Consider the following 21,031-nt stretch of genomic DNA (forward strand, 5'->3'; position numbering starts at 1 on the left):
TTAATGACTTCCTAAAGAGCTGTGAGTGAAATACCAAAATCTTGCTTGGGACTCGGGACAGCCTGACACCATGACTGCATATTCCAATTTACTGTTGTGAAAATGACTTGAGACTGTTGATTGCACAATTTTCTCATGTAACAAACACAACTGTGGAGCACCCCGCAGTCTGACTGTTCCTTCAAACAAGAGCCCCACATCTGATTGCTGATGATTTTTGCTCTGTTACAATTTTTCTCATGTGGTTTTCTTATACTTGGTACTCGGTATAAATGCAGCATATTTGTCATTTCAATCACTTTTCATTATTCTTTGTATCACAGCCACTGTATGACATTTTGAACAGCTGGCAGGTCACTGCTGGGGTAGTGTAACGTTGGCCATAGAGAGATCTGGCCCCAGATTGGTCAATGGTATTGAGATGGTATAAAATCACAGGAGCAGAACTGGTATGGCTGTGCAGTGTTAAAGAGGCATCTCAATGAAAGTACAGTAGGGAGAGAAAACAGAAACCTCCTTCCATTTTTGTTCCTTAGGCTTGTTTGGATATTAGATGTCATCTGAGGTAAGGTCAGAGTTACTGACTGCAATACCACAGAACAAAACCTATTGGGCAGACATTAATTAACGTCGTAAGAGTCTCAAAATAATGCATTAAGGCTGGAACCACAATGTGAGCACTTAAAAAGTACAATTAAAAAGTACTGCTTTTACTGGTACATTACTACTGACTCGCAAAACCACTCAGGAGCTGAATATGCAGTAAAACACCGGTGGTTTAAATATTGGTTTCAAACTACACTGAATAGGGAATTAATGGCCAGGAAATCTGCAGCTTCAGCAGAAGGAACACAGAACCAGCTGTGTCTAAATAATAGGCAATAACTGTTCACGTCTAACATAAAGTGATAAAAATGAAACAATGGACTATTGAACTTTGATCCTGATCCTGCTATGAAGAGGATTATTTCCTGTGCATTCCCACAATCTGTTGAACATGAATATTGTATCTATCAGAGTTTTGTGCTGTGACTAAAATCTGCATTTCAGTAGTATAACATTAAAAATGTAGAGAGTAGGAACTTACTGAGCTAAAAGCAAGGTATAATCACTTTCCAGACTTGACTATCCAGCAATAACAAAATAAAGAAATTGAAAGTTTTTCATGTCACTTGCCAGACTGTAGAAAATCACATCTTAGCAGAATTAAAATCAAAACATAATGGTTCTAGATAGGTCAGCAGAATACTGTAAAATGGCGGAAGGAGTACTCACAGGTAGACGATGAGAAATTGTATATCAATTTCAGACACACTTACTTTAGTTGATGGATAAAGTAACATAGAAAATATGTTAGTAGTACTAGTAATCGTAGTAGTATTATCACATATGCAGAATAGAGTAAAATTTACTTGCCAGGCCTCAGTGTTTCCCAGTATGTTCCGGGTTTGGAATGAAAATAGGCCACAATATTAATTCCCAAATGGAAGTCATTTATTAATACTTGCAGCAAGGGGCAGCAGCACTTTTCAGTGACACTTTCAAAGCATGTTAGAATACAACATATTTTTATACCCAAATGTGACATCTTAAACATCTCAGAAGGACAAAACAGCTGAATGCAGAACACACGTGAAGCTTGCATTCTGTTTAACTGTCCTTTAACAATATAAACCTCCTTTATTTACTAGTAACACAAACTTATAGGAAAGCAGCAGAAAGTTGTTATACATTTGCAACAAAAATAACTTTTTTAACAACAGGGCAAACTGCAAGAAATGAATAAAAATTCATAATTAATACAAGAGAATGAATTTCTCTAGACACAAGCTTGAGTGTCAAGGTGTATGACTTCATGTAAACAGGTAACTGACACAGTAAAGAATAAATCCTGGGTGAGAAGGCATCTGGAGCACAGTTCTGGTCACCATACTACACAAAAGATATAGCAGTTCTAGAAGGTGTGCAGACAAGCACAACTAAATACATCCTGGGATTAAATGGTGTGTGCCACTGCAATTGAACCTCTTTAGTCTTCAGCAGAGATGGCTCTGTAGTCACCCATTACAGTTCTTCAAAGTTCTCAAAGGCATTAGTAAAGTTGGCCCAGTGGAATTCTTTCAGTGAAATGGCCATTTCATGTAGTTGACAACACTGGAATTAAAGGGAAGTGCATTTAAGACTGAATCCAGGAAGCAGAAAGAATCTGGAGAATCAAACAACTGAGTCACACAGTTGAAGCAGGGGTACAGACACAACTTTTACAAAGGAGCTAGGGTGCGAAATTGGAACAACTTAGCAATTAGCAAATAGATAAACATGACGGATTGCATGATATACGAGCATTGGCATTTATCAAATTTTATGTAATTTATTATTCCTCCTTATTTTAAAACTATTCATGTTATGTTTTTCCCTCAAACATACTTGCTTAGCCACTGTTTAGTGTAAACTGTCAGTAAGATTAATAATCTAAAGATCCTACCAAATATGTCACAAAAATTAGCCCTCTCTCAGCACTCGTATAATTCCTTCTGCTAGCCATTGTACCCACCATAATGTACTGCCCAATTTGTTCAGTATAGGTTTGTGATTCAAGGATCCTTATTTAAATTAGGAGACATCCTACTTGGGACCCTGAAGTGGCTAGTAGTGGGCTGCTACTCTTTTATGTTTATTTCATTTAGATGCATTAGTGGATACCATAGCATCAGTTTAATCACTACAGATGGATCTTGACAGAACTCAGGTATGGTTTGGGCAGATGTGTGGTAGATGATCTTTAATGTAAAAGAAGATACTGGTTTCATAGCTCTGGAGAGAAGGAGGTGCTAGTTAACACTAGAATTACCAGAGCTTGTATATCCGTCCCACCTTAAATCGCTTCTGAAAACCGTTGCCACCTCTCCGCCAACGTCTTTTGTTAATCTAAATGTGCTGATAAAGAAAAGTTGCAAGTAGCCGGCTATTCCATCCCACACCGACTTAGAACGTGCACAAACTTCTCCCAGCTCATGCCTTGATTGATTATCTGGGAGTGAAGTGGAGTTTTAGAGTGGAAATAATAGATCATTATTTGGAATACATGCATTTCACGTGTGTTCCGTTTCTACAGTAATCCGTGTAAACACATTTTTAAAACAGAAACGTTTTTCATATTGTAGTAGTAAATGACAAAATGTAGGCATAAACTATATAATGTATGAAACCTGAAGTCCAAATATCAAATTAACAGTTTCACAAAAGATACAAATATAACACAACAAGTATGCTTTTATTCAAAAATATAACTGCAGAAAAAAAGCTGCCTTAGTATGCCACATTGACACATATGTGTCACAACTGCCATTGTAGTGTAATGGTATCAGCTGCTGACTAGTAATCAAAAGGTCATGAGTTCGATCCCGCACGATTCTCTCTTGAGAAGTAAACTGCTCTTATTCTTACTATTTTAGAATAAAAACATACATTTGATTTCAGTGTGTAACAGCCGGTGTAATTTATGATACTTGTAAAGGTTAGTTTTTTTTTTTTTATTCACTTTTCATTCTCAGTCTCAATCGTGTTCAGGATCCTTCCCTACCCCCCCATCTGAGAATGCTGTTTTCACATAAAGATGCGCTGTAGCTCTGTAGCGTACTTGTGACTGCATTCTCGTACCAATGCTTGTAAACTGCAGTGCCTGCGTGCACTTTTCGTGGCATTACACGTCTATTTTTTGAGCACACCCATGTCGCTCAAACACAGGAACATATGTTGGTGTACAAGTATGACAAAACAAGTGCACTTTTATTCTAGACTATAAGTGAAGAAGAAATAAAGCAAGTTACAGTAGGTGGTTGATACGACAGCTTACGTAGAAACGGAACACACGTGAAATGCATGTATTCCAAATAATGATCTATTATTTCCACTCTAAAACTCCACTTCACTCCCAGATAATCAATCAAGGCATGAGCTGGGAGAAGTTTGTGCACGTTCTAAGTCGGTGTGGGATGGAATAGCCGGCTACTTGCAACTTTTCTTTATCAGCACATTTAGATTAACAAAAGACGTTGGCGGAGAGGTTTTCAGAATCGATTTAAGGTGGGACAGATATACAAGTTTTTTCGTAGGCTCTGGTAATTCTAGTGTTAATCTGTATGACACACTTGTAAAGTCACATCTGGAATACTGTGTGTAACTGATCCCTCCACATTACAGGAAGGAGACAACAGTGCAACGGAAAAAGTAGAGATGAGTTGCTAGACTAACTCCAGGGTATAAATCTGAGTAAAGATAAAAAGTAGCTGAATCGTTGAATCTTAAGCAGCGGCAGATGAGACATGATAGCAATATTTACTATTGTGATGACAGTACAAAGAGTATGACTGTTCAGTCATTAATTTTCAGAAGGCATTTATCCTGGCTGACCCCAGGACTCTGCAGCACCACGCCATTCTGAAAGTCTTTCAGATAGGTTCTTCACTTTGTGCAGTTTTAATGAAAGGGGATATTATTTCACTATAATGATGCAATATAAAAAAGTTCCATGATTGGGAAGTTGAATGGATGTTCTTGGAGATCTTCACATCTTGATGCAACATTGTACCGGACACATTAGGAATTGAATGGTTATGGCATATTCTTGTCTAAATGTATTTCATGTGCCCATCTCCCAAATGCATTTACAATATTTTTAGCAGACAGATCTACTGCTTTTTGTTTTAGAGATGTAAAATGTAAAATCTAAAGTTATATAACATACCATAATAACTGAAAGTCTGCTAAGTATTAGGTTGAATTCACACATGCTGAATTCATTAACATATTGTATTGGGACATACTCTTTCAAATGTCTTTTTCCAGTAGAAGGGTCAATACGGTCACCAAAACTACCACATACACGTTAAAGAAAAGCCTGCCATTGTGATCCCAAGGAGTAAGTCTCGTGTATAATCAGAGACAAGCTGAGGTGTGCATTAATGTAAGCTACTACATCCAGCAACTGCAGGAAAAGCTGAATGCCTCGGTCATGAGGTGTTCTGTTATTATTTGACAATACTGTTTGCAAGGCTTTTGAAAGACTCTAGCAGGAACATTTTGAAATTGAAATACACGCCTGACCTTGTGCCATGATTACCTTTTGATTGGACCCCTCAAAGATGCTTTTAAATGCCATCATTTTGCTAGTTACAACAAGCGGAAGACTTGTAACTTGCCTGTAAACATCTTTATTTGATGGTGTAAAAGAGTTTGGGTGTCATGTGTTAACAAGTAAGTGGCCTATGAGTTCTATTTTGCTCTTAAAGTCAACAAATACACTGAAAACATGGTTTTCATTACCTGTGTCCAGTGTATGATATGAAACATAACAATCACTTAATCCAGTTAAGGGTGGTGGGTAGAACACGTACCCATGCACCCCTGGATACAAGGAGGTGCCAGGCCATCTCAAAACACACTCATACACACTCAGATAGGGCCAATGTGATTCACTAATCACCCAGGCATTTGGCATGTGAGAATGTTTATGTTTTTAAATAGCAACATCTGCCTTTTACAGGTGCCCTGTCTAGGATTGCTTCCTGCTGTATAACTCTTGGTGCTAAAGTAGGCTGTGGTTACCTGTGACCATGAATTGGAATAAGTAGGTTGGATGTTTGATAGATAGATGGATGGACTTCATCCTTATATTGTCTGACACAGTTCTAGGACTCTCTCTCAAAGCTGTTGTCACACACGTACGAGTAGGAGGCAGCTAAAGGGCTTGAGTAATTGTAATTCTACACCAGACCAGGTGGGTGGCGAGGTGCACTAACTGTCTCTCTCAGTTCCTTGCAGACCATTCTTGGGAAATCCCACCATGTCCCAGTGCCTCTGAAGACGTTATTTCTGGTCCCGAAGACGTCCTTTCTGGTTCCGGCATCAATGACATCAATTCCACCAACGGCCTTTAAAGCCACCATCTTACCTCCTCATAGTCAGTTCTGTCTTGGACTCAAACCAGTGAACAACCTATTTTGCAGCCATGGAATAATATACGTTGGCTGCCCCAAATATTTATGATATCTGTGTCTTATCATTATTACACTGTACTTAACACTTTTTCTTAATTCAACCCATAAAAAGACTTTTCGGAGTCAGAGAGCTAGAGTAGCCTGTCTATTTTTAGAAAATTAAATTTGAATTAGTAAAGTTGATGCCACAATGTACAGTACAGAAGAGATAGAAATGAGGACAAGTGACAATGTCACAGTGCAGTTCTGCTGTTTTCAGTTCGAGCCACGCTCAGAGACCAATTATTTCATCCAGGGCTCAAAGACCACCAAGTTTCAAAGAAAGAGTTAATAAGCAAGCATGCAATGCCCAGAGTTTGCCAGTATGCAGTTTATCTTAATCCAGCTGGGCTCGAGGCAGCTGGGGCTCAGTCCTGTGGAACCGATTTCTACTCTGTTGGGTGGTTAGATTGCTTGTTTGAGAGTAGCTATAGAAAGAATCATTGTGAGAACTGCAAAATGACGCCATTAACAGAGCTGTATGAGTTCTAACAGAGTTAAGTGAAGCCTCTCCTATTAAGCTGAACTCCAAAGAAGTTAATTTGAAACTGGCTGTAAAACTGATGAAATCTGTTCTGGTGGATTACTTGCCATGATCTCTTGAAAGTGTGGTGGTATATTCTTTTGTTTTTCGAATGACCTGAATGGTGTGTTATGATGGTTTGGATGTGGTTCATTCTCACTACTGGGCCACTAAGTGTCCTAACCAAACTGTCTTCATTGTAAATATAAAGAAATAATTATTAAAAATGTACTATGATCTGATTAACTGAGTAACATAAAGTAACATTTTTAAACCAACCTAGTCCATTTCCGAATCATGGGGCCAGAACCTGCCCCAGTGATAGATTTTGCAAGGCCAGTTCATTACAGGGTCTTGTCATAGACACTCACACTCAACCTCTTGCAAAGCCAAGCATCAGCAGTAGAAGGTAATGAGAGTGGCATGAAGGTGCAGTGTTGCTGCTGCTGTCTCAGGTCGTCGTCACCAAGTCTGTGTGGAATCTGCCTAAAGCTGTACATGTTCAATCAACTGGCAACACTGAATAGTCCCAGTATGAGTGATTATGCATACAATTGTGTGAAAAAGTAAGGAAAATGGTGACTTTTTCAACATTTTTGAACAGGCAAACAATAGATCTTCATGAAAACAGTTCTTTCAGATAAAGATTATATACTTAAATGAAAACACAAAGAAAATTTGTCTTTTCAGTCATTTATGTAACACAAATATCAATAGATGTAATGGTCTACTAAAGAAGAGTAAGTACATCCTTGGCCTCAGAAGGCGGTATTCCCCCGTTAGAAGATATTACTTCTTGCAAGCTTCTTGCATTTGCATTTTCTTTGTGTTTTCTTACATGTACTGCCCATTTCAAATCCCCACCACAGCATTTCAATGGGATTCAAATCAGGGCATTGCCAGTCCATGCAAGAAAACCCACAAACATTTTGCAAGTGAAGGAAATCTGCATGGAGCAGTAGTGAAAGATTTCACTGAGTCGATGTCAGAGACTAGTAGGCAGTCTCAACACACTTGATCCAGTTCTTTGTCTTGGAGATACAGAGCCTCTCCTGGCAGATTTGGGTTACATAAAAGGAAAAAGGGTGGCACGATGGCACAGTAGTAGTGCTACTGCCTCGCAGTAAGGTGACCTGGGTTCTCTTCCCAGGTCCTCCCTGCATGGAGTTTGCATGTTCTACCCATGTCTGCATGGGTGTGTGTGTGTACCCTGTGGTGGGCTGGTGCCCTGCGCGAGGATTTCTTCCTGCCTTGCGCCCTGGGATTGGCTCAAGCAGACATCCATGACCCTGTGTTAGGATATAGCGGGGTGGATAAAAGGAAATAATCGTGGATAAGACATCAATATATTGCCAGGTATGTTCACTTGCACATCCATTTTAGGACAATATGAGCATCACTAATCACAAAAATGAACATTTTTATAATGATTGTTGGATTAAAACTGGAATACTGATTTTAAAACCCTGTGAGATGAAAGTGCAAACATCACCCAGGCAGCGGCCAGGTCAAGACAGGACAAGGGCAAGTGCTAAACACTATGTCACCATGCTGCCCAATAAAAGCATAGTGTTACCTTTTTAAAGGTGTGAAGCAGAGCATTCTGTGGGTTCTGTTTCCTGTAAGGATATCAGACACAAGTCGGCGGAATGCTGGCTGTGTGTAAAAAGCGTTAGACGCCATCTCAGGCTGTAAGGGCCATGTTGTGAGGTGAGGCATGATTAAAACACAGCACAAGATGAGGCTTTTAGAGCTTTCAGCGGACTTCCCCTGAGTAGCCCCTCATCGTGCTTGGTATTTCTCATAGGGCTTCTTCTATAGCAGCTGCAAATGTTGAATATGCACTCATTATATTTTTATATCCTTCTCATGTGTTCGGTGGTGGTATTAGTTTTGCCTTCATACATTGAGGTTTTAACAAGCTTCCCAATTTGCTCAGAATCTGTTTAACTGCTTGATGAACTACTGTAAGATTCCATAACCTAATTGGACACTTTTTCTACAGAGATTAATATTTTAACATTAATTATGTATGAGCCTACGGCTAAATTTTTGAAAAATGCAGTAATATAAAAAATCTGTGCTTTTCCTGTCACACTATAAAATATTTATTCAACAAATTTGTGAGTCTTGTCTGCTGGAAATGTTCCTTTCCACAAAAAAGAAAAGTGAAGAGTTGCTAGCAGAGGCATTCCAAAGCTCTCTAGAGACCCCGCCAGACTGAAATAGTGCCATCACTTAATGCTTCTTGTAGCGCGACATCCTGGGATACCCAGACATGTCTTTTGAATGGAATGAATCCCACAGCACTTCAAGAAGTCCCTTGCTGGCCACTAGTTTTCCTATTAAGTAAAAGTAGTAGTCTGAATGAGCGTCCTCGACTGCTCAGGCCTGTCTAAAATGCTGCTCAATCATGCCTCTGGCCGCCCGAGTTATGCAGATTCACTCCCAGGCACTTTGACTCATTTTTTGCATGCTGTTGCTTTTCCATGCTCTGTAGAGCTTACACAGTACTGCTGGCCATTGCTTTTTTCTGCTTTCACTTGACTCTCCATCAAGAGCTGTACTGCTCCAGTTCTACTTTTATACTTTAACAAGTGAATCACTCGCTTCTTGATTAATAGTTTAGTGCAATTTCACATTAGCTCCCCAAAATAAGTCACAATTAAGCATTGAACTAACTCTGAATAGTGTAAAAGCACATGACTAAGTTAGAAGAGGGTTTAACCGAATTGTCAATCAGGAATGTTGCTTGTTAAGTTACTTGACATCACACACTCTTTATTTCTTCTTATATGAAGTTGGAGGTCCTGATATTTTTCTTGCAAAAGAAGTGTACCTTTTTGAAAAGGGGTTCTTTTTAAGTTATATTTAGGTATTGCTATAGATGTGTGGCACAGCGGTGCAGTAGTTAGTGCTGCCTCACATTTCCTAGAGACTGAGTATAAATGCCGGCCTGGTCACTGCCTGTTTGTATGTTCTCCCCATGTCTCCATTGTTTTCTTCTCCAGGTACTTCAATTTTTCTGTCACATCCTGTTTAGCTATTTATTGACTTTAAATTGGCCCCATATAAGTGAGTTTGAGTGCATTCTGAGGTGAAGTTGATGCCCCATCCAGGGTTGGTTCCTGCCATGTGTCTGATGTTCATACAAATGGCTCTGGCTCTTTCATGAATTAAATGGTTTTGTTTTCTGCCCCAGGATGGAAACACCAGGCAAAAATGGTTTAGGATTGGGAAAAGAAACTTAGTTAAAAACTTATAAAACCATGCAAGTAAACCAAAACAAAACCGAAACTCTAAGTCAAAAGGTCAATCAGTAAAAATGTTTAATACTGGGAATTCATAAGAAAAGCACATACAAAAGCTTTTTAGAAGTTATCCACATTCTCTGATACATGTAACAGCTTAATGCTGGCTTTTATGTGATTACAGCAATGATGTAAACCTACGGGAACATTTCATGCTAACAGTGGATGACCACATTCTGGTAAGCCATAACAAAATGGTGGTACCTAATGATAAAACAACAAAGCATCACAGTAGAATGAACATTTTACATTAAATAAAAAGAAAAGAAGGAAAGAAAGAAAGAAAAAATACATCAAACAAAATATGAATTATCATCTACAAGCTATAAAGAGAACGCAGGAAATATATTCTGTTAAAAAATAATTTATGAAGCCCCCGCCATCCTAGTTTTCCACTGAATCTAACCTGGCCCACCCCAGATCTGGCACACTTCTGCCCTTCCACGAATTTAACATATAAGTCCCCTAAATTAAGCCTAGATAAACATGCCTGCATTCACACACACCAACTTTTTACAAAACCCAGTCTCTGTATAGGAGGTAATCTTATCTCCATCTGGACAGAGACTGGCATCATTACCCTTGGGGGTATTTTTGATGAACTCAGGGTTCATAACATTTCAGTTGCTTAGGTGCACATTTTCTATTCAATCTATTCAGTCTTGTCGTATTCCTCTGTCTTCACTGATCTGCTCTCACCCGTTTTTAACATTTTCTAATTCTCTGTCCACTCAGGTGAAATCTTTCTCTGCTACTTATGCCTTTTTACACAAGGCTACCTTCATGTCCTTGCCCGTTCAGTAAGTCTGTCACTGTCTATTCCTCTTGATTGAAACCTGACTTTTAAGAGCATCCATTTAACTTCTAAGAATCCCAATCATCAGCACACACAACTCAAGTTTGTACTCTGTTCCTTCCTGTATTTCACTCCTTGCAAACGCTTTGCTATGGGCCTTTCTAATGATCTCCTTTGTTCTGTTGGCTTTTCTAAAACAACCGGATACTTTTCTACATTTGAACTGGGAATGTCCTAAAGTTTCAGCCTTTTGGCAAGCTGTGTCTCAGTTTCTTTCCTATCCTCTAATATTCCATTTTCTCCTCAAGTTGTCCTTCTCTTAGATATTTCTGCTCTTCCTCTTTCCTCTTTTCAGAAGATATTGTTCTATTTGAGCAAAATTGCTGCAAAGTTAGCCCTAGCTTTGAGCTAGAAATCTTCTGATTCTCTGTCCTTTTATTTCTGAACATTCTCCTTTCAACAACCTTATGTTTCTTGAGCTATTTGCTGCTGGAAGTAGTGGTGCAACTGGTTCAAATATTTCTAAGTGGCAGTCATATATACAGCTTGATTGGACTCATTTGGATGGGAGCTTTGACTTAATGCCCACTCCAGTTTCATGGTTATATTTGATCAACTGTCCCTTGCATATGCATATGTACTTAATAAAATTTGATAACATGAAAAGAAAAATATATTGTAGGAAGAATGACCATAAGACATTGCGAAGGTTTGGGGCAGCCACCCGTATAATTTTTCCCGGATGCAAAACTGATGCCAAAGCTCAGACATGTTCATGCAACATTGTCCAAAGCAGAACTGCCCTATTCTCGACAAGATGGCGGTTTTAAAGGCCAGTAAAGGAAGTGATGTCATCAGGACCGGAACTGGAAGTGACGTTGTTGGCTGCCCCTGAGCTGGGTGAGATTTCCCTAGAATGGTCTGCAAGAGATTGAGAGAGAGAGAATTAGTGCACTTCACCACCCCCTGGTCTGGCGTGGAATTACATGTATTCAAGCCCTTTAGTTGTCTCCTAAACATGCGTGTGTGCCCTGTGTTGGCTGGGATTGGCTCCAGCAGAACTCCGTGACCCTGTAGGTAGGATATAGCGGGTTGTATAATGGATGGATGGAAATTAGAGACCATAGCAGTGTGAAATGAGGTGATGAATTATTATGGGATAATTAAACACTTTGTAAAATAGTCCAAATACTCTTTAATAATAACCCAAACACAAGAAACATTTTCAGGCTCATTGTTTTCCCAAATTAAAGAGCAACCAAATGGACCCTGTACTTAAAGGCATGACTAAGCAACAATATTAGTTTAGCCTTAAGCAGAGAAGGTACATGGAAACCTAATCCAGGCCTTCAAAATTCTCAAAGGCATGAGTAAAACTTGACTTTCTGAATTCCTTCAATATAATTATGAACCACATACTCCAGGACTGCAGTGGGAATGAGAAAGGAATTCATTTAGGAACTGAAGCAAGGAAGAACCTCATCACACAAATGGTTGTGAAAATCTGGAACAAACTACCAAGTCATGTAGCTGAAGTAGAAACCTTGGGAGCTTTTAAAAATGTCTTGGTGAGATACTGGGACAGCTTAGCTTTTGGTTGACCAGGGGCCTCATGCATAACGCCATGCGTAGAATTCACACTATAATTTGGAGTAAGCACAAAAGCAGAAATTTGCTTATGCACAAAAAAATCCAGATGCATAAATCTGTGCAAACGCCAATTTCCACGTATGCGGTTAATTTCAGTGTATTTATAAATGCGCGTCAGGGATGTGGATCTAAAAAAGAAAGGGAAACCACACAGGAACAGTAGCACTGCTTTGACAATGGGTGCTGCCAGCCTGCAAAACCGAGCGGAGAACTTGTGTACGACAGGGTATGAGCTACCGTGGAAATGTGCATGGCTTTACGCCAAGTTTAGGTTTTATACATCGTGATTTGAACGTGGAAACAGGCTTATGCAACATTTTTGTGCGTACACACTGTTTATACATGAGGCCCCAGATGAGCTTGATAGACTGAATGGTCTCTTGTTCTTTAAGTATGGCCACCTGGCATCACTAACGTTGGCCATCTATGTATGCACAGAGGAAACCATTTGACCAAGACATCTAACATTACCAAATGTTTGACTTTTGATTTCATCGGTATGTTACTTATAATACAGTTTTATTTTTGAATTAAACAAGAAAACTTCTCAAAAGCAACAACAGAAATCAGTGAATGTCCATTTAAAAATTGGGTCATTGTTTACTTATAAAGCTTTACTTGCTCACTTGTGTATTATGGAACCTGCATAGGAAGTCATCTCCACTTCAGTACAATGAGAACATGCAGTGGAGAAACAACAGCAAGCCTGGTTAGGACCTGGTTTGAAAAACACAAGCCAGATTTAGAGCCCAGAGTTGGAATAAGGATCAGACCTGTCCTATGAACCGTATGAATAATCATGTGGTACTGGACACACCTCATGTCAGGGAGCTATGAAAAATGGCAGTGTGGTAAAAATAAAAATCTCTTTTTGGTTGAACTTATCAAAAAGGTAAACAGACTTTAAGGACAAGAAAGATAAATATATATTTATTAATATAGAAGAAAGGTGGGGATTGTACAGCTCCAGAAACCTGAGACTGTCTGCTTGCTTGCTTGCTTTGTGTAGTTTGCATATTTTGCATGTGTTCATGGGAGTTTTTGTTTTTTTTTTTCTTTTTGGAGTATTCCATTTTCCTCCCACATTTCAAATTTATGTATGTAGGATTAATTTTGAACTGTAAATTGGTCCACTATGAGTGAATATTTGTTTATTCTGTCCCTCCCAGATGGGACTGACTTTGTCTGCTCTTTGACAATATAATGTAAAATGTCAATTCAGAAAATGAAAATGAAAGGCTGGATTATTATTATTGGTAACAGTTTTAGTTTGATTGAATTGATAACTCTGACATCTTTTAATAATAATAAGTAATAATTCATTACATTTATATAGCGGTTTTCTCAGTACTCAAAGCGCTATCCACACAGGGAGGAACCGGGAAGCGAACCCATAATCCTCCACAGTTTCCTTACTGCAAAGCAGCAGCACTACCACTGCACCACAAGATGGTTTTTGCACTTCTATGCATTAGGTAATTCTGAGCAAGGCGGTCTGCTTTTATATTGCCAATCTGCAGAATGAGGACCATTCTAAGAACGCAGAATGGCCTGACGTTTGGCGTGCTTTCTTTAGTCCTGGACAGAAAAAGGTCTTGTTATGATCTGTGTCTGTATGGCTGAGGCATTCCCATACTGCCATTGTCTTATAAGGGCACACAGAGACTGTGAAGACCAGTCTAACCGTTGTAGGTGTTAGCCTCCACTATCAACTGTTGCATCTGTTGGAAAGGTCACATCAAATTTGTAACTACTACAACAGGGCAGAATATCAACTGATTTCTTTGAGTGACCCAACTTTGCGCTTTACTCCCTACTAGTTGAAGATATAAACATTTTGTCCAGGCCACAATGAAGTATTACTGCTTCACTGTAGATATGAGCACTCTGTGTGTGCCTTAGTTAGAGATTACCCTAATGCCACTAGAAAGTAATGTGTTCAGCCACTGGCCCACCAATAGTCTGTGGTCAATATGCACTGACTGATATCAAAGATGGCACCTACAAGTTCGGCTGACCTGATCTTGAGGTTTCTTCATTATCGTCAGTTGACCAGAAACTCTGCAGGTGCACACCAATGCCATCTTTCTGTTATCACTAGTTATTTGTAGTGAGGCTGTCATCCACTTTGAGCACACATTAGTTGTTCAAAACTGTAGTGAAACATCTGTACCTCTGATGAATGTGCTAGCTACTACACTATGAATACACAGAACATTTTGTCTGTCCCTGTGCCAGTGGCTGTTCTTTTTTCAATGTAAATATGGACCTTTACTTGAACTGTCTATATATTTGACTTTCTTACTATGACTTCTATTCAGGCCTGTGTTTCAAGAAGGTTTCAAGAAGGTGGGTGCTTAAAGTTAGGATGTACTATTGTCATGCAGATTACTCAGTTATAGTGCAACAATAAAGAATATCAGGTAGTGTTGTGTGAACCTTAATCAGGTTGTTCAGTCAGAAAATACAATAGTGAGATTGCTCTTCTGTCCAAGTGTTTTGGGTACAGAAGAGCTCTTTGTCACAGTAAGCCATTTCTACATTTTTTGTTCCCCGTGTAATTCCACCTCATCTTGGGCTTGAATCCCATGTCCAGTTGTTGTCCATGTGGTGTTTGCATGTTCTTCCCATGTCTTTGTGGGTCACATCCCTAAAAGATGAGCAGGTTATGTTAATTGGCAACTGTAAATGTGCTCTGTATGAGTGCATGTGCTGGTGTGTGAGTGGGCCTTTCAGTGGCCTGTCACTCTGTCCAGTGTTGGTTTGCATCTTGCACCCCACCTTGGAATTGTAACTGGTTTGGATTTTTCAAAGGATGTTGACCAGTGGCATGGTCATGCAAGCTTCTCACCTTCTAGTGATACTAAAGCCAATTGTTTGTCCATTCTGTGTAATGAAGATGTCCAGCACAGCTAAAGGCCTTTATTTTCAATAATTTGTATGCAGTGGAGAGAGCGTAACACTATTCACTTAGAAGAGCAATACAATTAGATGTTAGCAGTATGGCAGATTTAAGTCACTAATCAATCCCTGGGGAAATTAAAATGGCAAATCATTAACCACAAGCTAAACATTACCATGCATTAGCGTTTTTATTATACCTGAAGAGAGTCTGCCGCTGTGTGCTTTTATATCTGTCTCGGAGATGCGCCTTTTGCACCTCCTTGCATAATTTCAAGGTCTGTTTAAAGTTCCCCCTTCAGCCCTTACTTTATGAGGCGTCTAAAACAACAATGCCGAGAGACTGTACACAGACTTGCACAAAAGAGTGGTGAGCAGAGGGCCTGCAGCTGAACAAGTAATTGGAACTAATTTGTTATATTAATGAAAAAGTCATTGTGCTGATAAAAGTGGCCTGAATGTTAAATGAAGGTATATCCCTCTGTCTGATCCGATCTCCTCCACTAAGTTTCTTAGGCGCTGCGAACCGTTTTTTAATTGCATTTGACGACAGAGAGGCAGAGCAGGCGCCTTCACTTTTAGTTACACTGCTGAATTGGCAATGAATTTCTGTATGCCCCCTTATTTTTTAAAGACCTGGCAGATTTATTAGTAATTTGTGTTCTCTTCCATACTGAGGCTTTTTGCACATTGTGAAGGTTTAACAGATGTCCTGTCTTGTTTCCTCTAGGTCAGCAATGTGTGTGGCAATGCTCCTCAGAGGTTGGTCCGTTCTGCCCACATACCAGTGACACGGCCAGTGGAGGAACCACGTAGAATCAAGAATGCCCCCATTGACCCAAAAGAAACCCTGTCTGGGAGGAGAAGGTAAGAATGACTGTCGTTCTGTTGTCGGCCCGTATGAGTGAGGACTTCAGGGTCTCAGTTTTACAGTTTGCCTAGGAAAGCACTGAGAGTGCACATCTTTATGTGAAGTGACATCGCAGAAGAAGATAGATAAAGGACACCATGTCTTTGCCTGAGAAGGAGGAATAGAAATCTGCAGTGAACTGAGACCAAGAATGGAACACAGACATTGCTAATTGCCTATGTTCATGTCTACTCCCAGGGGTTTTCAAGGAGAGAAAAAAACAAGAGTCAATTTCAGTGTTTCATGCTAAATTTAGACCACTAGAAGGAACTAGCCCACGCTTCATTGTAATATGAATGCTCATTTCTGGCTGTTCCCATCACTCTTGATAGCTCAGAATGGATGGAGGTGGGCTGCAAGCATCCTGCGACTCCCCTGCCATCAGTTCTTTTATTTCCCAAATGACTGTAAAGTGTGAGGAGCCGTGCATCTTGTACAGTTTGTAGTGTTGACTTATACAAAGGCTCACCAAAATAAAGTGGACAGATAGTTTGATTTGGACCAGCAAAAGTGAGGACTGGAGAATAAGAGGCATTCGATGAGAACGAAAACTTCATGAAAAACATTTCATGGTTTATATATTAAGTATAATTTTGTATTTTAATGAATACATCAGGCAAGTGCTTAAATACATTTTCTGCTATTCATGTACACAGTCCCCAGAAGCTGAAGCCTGCCCAGTGGCATGAGTTGCAAGGCAGGGGTTAGCACTGGAGTGGACACTGATCTCTGCCAAGGCACACCAATGCAAACATCCACCTTCACTCTTATGAGCTGCCATTTCATTTCCATTTCAGTTCAATGTATTTTTGTGTAGTGCACATCACTGAACACAGACTGAAGAGTGTGTGGACAAATTTGCAATAATGCACTAAACAAGAAATGGCTCGACCATAAGGGGCGTTCAATGAACACATCAAGGTAAGTTAAACATTCAACACAATGCAGTGGTATCAAATTAGTCCATGCAGTTTGTCCAAGACACTCATCTTTGGGATTTGGGAAGAAACATAATTCTTATCTCCTGCATATTATAACATTCATCCATCCATCCATTTATTTTCTAAACTCCCTTATCTGGAACAGGGTCTTGCATCAAGCACTGGCCATAAGACAGGAACAATCCCAGGACAGGGTGCCAGCCTATTGCAGGATGAATGCACACATACACATATATATAATTATGGGGGCAATTTAGCAACAACATTCCACCTAACCGGCATGTCTTTGGATTTGGATTGTGTATTATAAAATTATACAGAAAACTAGTGCAATACAGATAAAAGGAAATGGAAAACAATCAGGCCAGCATGAGGGCTTAAAGTGGATTGGAGTCAAGGTTTGTTTTGGGATAAATGACTAAATATGTTTGGGTTGGCATTGCCTGTTGTTTGTAGTGAACACAGTGGTAATTGTGTTTTAATGTTAGAACATTCTAACATTGTCAGGCTTGTGTAAAATCTGGTTGAATCTTTCTGCTATCTATGATAAACTTGATCATGATTTCTGAATGTATAGGCGCCATGTCCTGGGGGTTATCAACAGTGGCTCCCATGGATGGAAAAGATAAGGAGCTGTTGATATTGTGTATGTGTGGTTAATAGTGGAGTCTTGTACATCTTGTGGAAGTTATAATATCTTTTAGTTGTTCAGTAGTGCTCATCAAATGTACAAAGTACTGTACATTATAAAAGCAATAGCCTTGTGGAAAAGCTTTGAGAAAGTACTTTTTTAACATCTTGAACCCGTTTGTCATCTGTCTGTGCTTGTAGTTTTTCTTTTGATCAACTTACCTTCTATTTCTAACGGCTTGGATGAAAGTGGTGTCAATGAGGTTTTGCACTTTTCCAAGTAAATGAAGAGAGATGTGGAGTAGATGATGATAGATGATGATACCATTACAGTGTCTACATTCCATTATGTAACTGAACTACAGAGAATTCAAGGAAGTTCAACTTACTGTGTCACTCACAGAACTACATGTAAAGTAGCTAACATACACACATCTTTATATAGTAACCTAACAGAACTCATAAAGAGAACATTTCAAAATAATAGTTGCATCCACGCAATAAACGTCTCTACAGTACATCAAAACAATAGCCAAGCTGGGAATCGGTTTCAGAGCATCAGTAATACAACTGTATGAATGCCACATGGATCCCAAGTGAACGGAATCCTAGCCCCTGGAGTTAAAAGGCAGTGGCACTGGACGGTGTGTTAATATGCGACCCGTAAATCAGTTGCTTCTCCAACAATCAATATAAACCCAGTTCACGATTATGGGGAGAGCACCAATCCATCACTGGGCACACTCAGCACACATCCACTCTCATTCACTTAGTTTAGAGTCATCAATCAACCTAATGTACACATCTTTTGGACCTGGGAGGAAAATTCACCAGACACAGAGAGAATGTGCAGAATCCATCTGGGCACGGCTTGGAATATAAACCAGAGACTGAGCAGCAACACTAACCACTGAGCTGTTGTGACACACCAGCTACATTTAAATGACCAGAAAAATGCATATTGATGAAGCCCATTATAAGAGTGAAGTAAACCACTAACACATTATGGAGTGCCTCATTTAAATATTAATTAATATTAAATTATACATCGTTCAGGCAGTCTTTATTAACAGGTAGCATATCATTGTCAGGATTTAATTAATATACTTGTGTGAAAAAAAATGTCCTCTAAATTTCTGTAGCGATGCTCCATAAAATGCTGAAAGGCCTTTCAAGAATTCCTCTAAGCCTTTTATCTAAGAAGTGGCCCCATGTGGTCCTATAGAAATTAAATCCCCCATTAAAGGTGTCTGCATGGTATTTTATTCATTCCACTACCGTTTAGTGAAACTTGTCATTCAGTCAATAGCAGTTAAATGTTGAAATTAATTGCTTTATTAATCTAATAGCGAGAAAGGGTAATTATTTTATTTTTAGCCACTAAGCATCTTCAATAAATCTGCAAACTTGGGTTATAATTAATAAACTGAACATGCACAGTGGGTGTTTCGATTAGTTGTAGCACTCCACATTATGGAATTGTAATCACTGCAAGTCTTGGGACCTCCATGATTCACAGCCCCCAAGGTGCCCACTGCATCCCTGAGTGTGTTCAGCCTGGTTCACTCAGTGAGTTTCTCATTATTTTCAGCACTTGATGCAAAAATCTCCCAAGATCCCTCTACTCTGGACAACTTTTGTTAGCTTCACTCCATTGCCTTGGGTTGAACTGCCTGTCCCTTGTGAAAAATAATTAGTGTAGTTAACCTTGCTAATACCCTTCAAGAATCTTCAAGTTTTCTATTAAAATTCTCCTTACCCTGCCTCTGTTGAGACTTCAGAGCTTCAGATTTATAAGTCTGTCTTTGTGGCACAAGCCCCTGAGATATTAATCTTGTTGATCCTTCTTCCCCCACTCCCCACACCTTCATTAGCAGAGAAGGATCACAGGTAGGAGGAACTGGACGACATGGTGGCCCAGTTTATAGTGTTTTCAACCTCACAGCTCATTAACCCTGTTTTAATTTACAAATGTGTCCTTCAGTGTGGAGGCTGGATGTTCTAAAGGTGTTTATTTGTCCAAAGACACTCCTTTAGTTGGCAGTAAAAATGGCTGTGTGCCATTTCATTTAGTCACTCAGGTGCCCAATGGTCTCCTGTTGTACCTGTTGTACAGGCATTGTTCATTAATTTTTCATTGATGGCAATGGTCTAAAGAGGGTGTGAAATGATCTTTTCTTGGGCACCCAGAATGTCCTCCACGTGTTCTTTTGGAGGCAGATTGAAGGGCTGGCTGATGCAATGTGTTTATTTTTAGGAGATGTACAGTAATCCTGTATTGTCCTCCAGGAAGTCATTACCAGGATGGTCATAGAATATTGAGAGGATTTCTTCACCATAAAAATGCAAGACAAAGCCCCCCCCCCCCTTATAAAAACCACACGGGCAAGCATAGATGATGGTGCCAGACTCCATTAACACCAAAGACATAGATAAAAAGCACACAGTGGCTGAATCTGTTCAGGTTATAAGTTTCAAAAGAAGTGAAGATTTTTGAGTAAAGCTGAAATCCCAGAAGAAACTGTTGAGTTTTGTTCACTGCCTCTGTACTAATGTTGCTGAATGAGGAAGGGAGCTTGACTATGGCACATGTGTGGTCTTTTTATAGAGCCGAGTATCATCAGCACACAAGGTAGCATAAAGCATCGCAATGGGAACATACGGGTATTGAGCCAAACTGGTCCAGACAGAATCTCGAGGTGTACCAGAGGAGAGAGTCAGCCAAGAGTTGGTGTCACTACTTAAGGCAGGTAGCTAAATGAGAATTGAAAGGTATGAGAACTGATCTGCTGTTGTGTAACAGGTGTTCATGTTGGCAAAGGGATGCCAAGGAGTAAAGTGTGACATAGGATGGCAAAATCATAATGTGAAGAAAAACATGCACTAATAATAGTGAGGATACAATTAAACCAGCTGAACCATGCTGTTTGATTAAGTATTCAGACCGGTGTTTCCTCTAAGCTGAGCGCACAAGTGATCACTCGTACATCGCTTACAGATTTTACATGGTTTCTCACAAAAAGTCCTGAATTTCAAACAGTTAAACTATCAAAAATTCAATAAAAATAAATTAAATTAATTCAATTACTGACCACATTTTAAAAATGACACTATACGAAATGGTCTGTGCTGTTTTTTGTCACTTTAACTATGTCCAAGTACAAAGCTATTAAGAGTTCAAGTAGTACATCGAAGAAATGGTGAATGGGGTTTAAGACAGAATGGTGTACAAAATGTTTTGTTTAAACAGACTTACCTTACAGCATGGGCTTCTGGGAAAAAAAATCTTAACTAATTGTAGGTGAATGGTTTCATTTGCAAAATTTGCTTG

At 39.5% G+C, this 21,031-nt stretch overlaps 1 protein-coding gene across 1 annotated transcript in view; it reads left to right on the forward strand.

The window, feature by feature from the left end:
- gpc3 (glypican 3) overlaps positions 1 to 21,031 on the forward strand; it is a 442,344-nt gene that overhangs the window by 376,041 nt on the left and 45,272 nt on the right. Inside the window, exon 4 of the mRNA XM_039767661.1 lies at positions 15,950 to 16,086. Within this exon, the coding sequence (XP_039623595.1) occupies positions 15,950 to 16,086 (137 nt within the window). The remainder of the gene's footprint in view (positions 1 to 15,949; positions 16,087 to 21,031) is intronic.

The sequence above is a fragment of the Polypterus senegalus genome, chromosome 10 (genome assembly GCF_016835505.1).
Source record: "Polypterus senegalus isolate Bchr_013 chromosome 10, ASM1683550v1, whole genome shotgun sequence".
NCBI classification, from domain to species: domain Eukaryota; kingdom Metazoa; phylum Chordata; class Cladistia; order Polypteriformes; family Polypteridae; genus Polypterus; species Polypterus senegalus.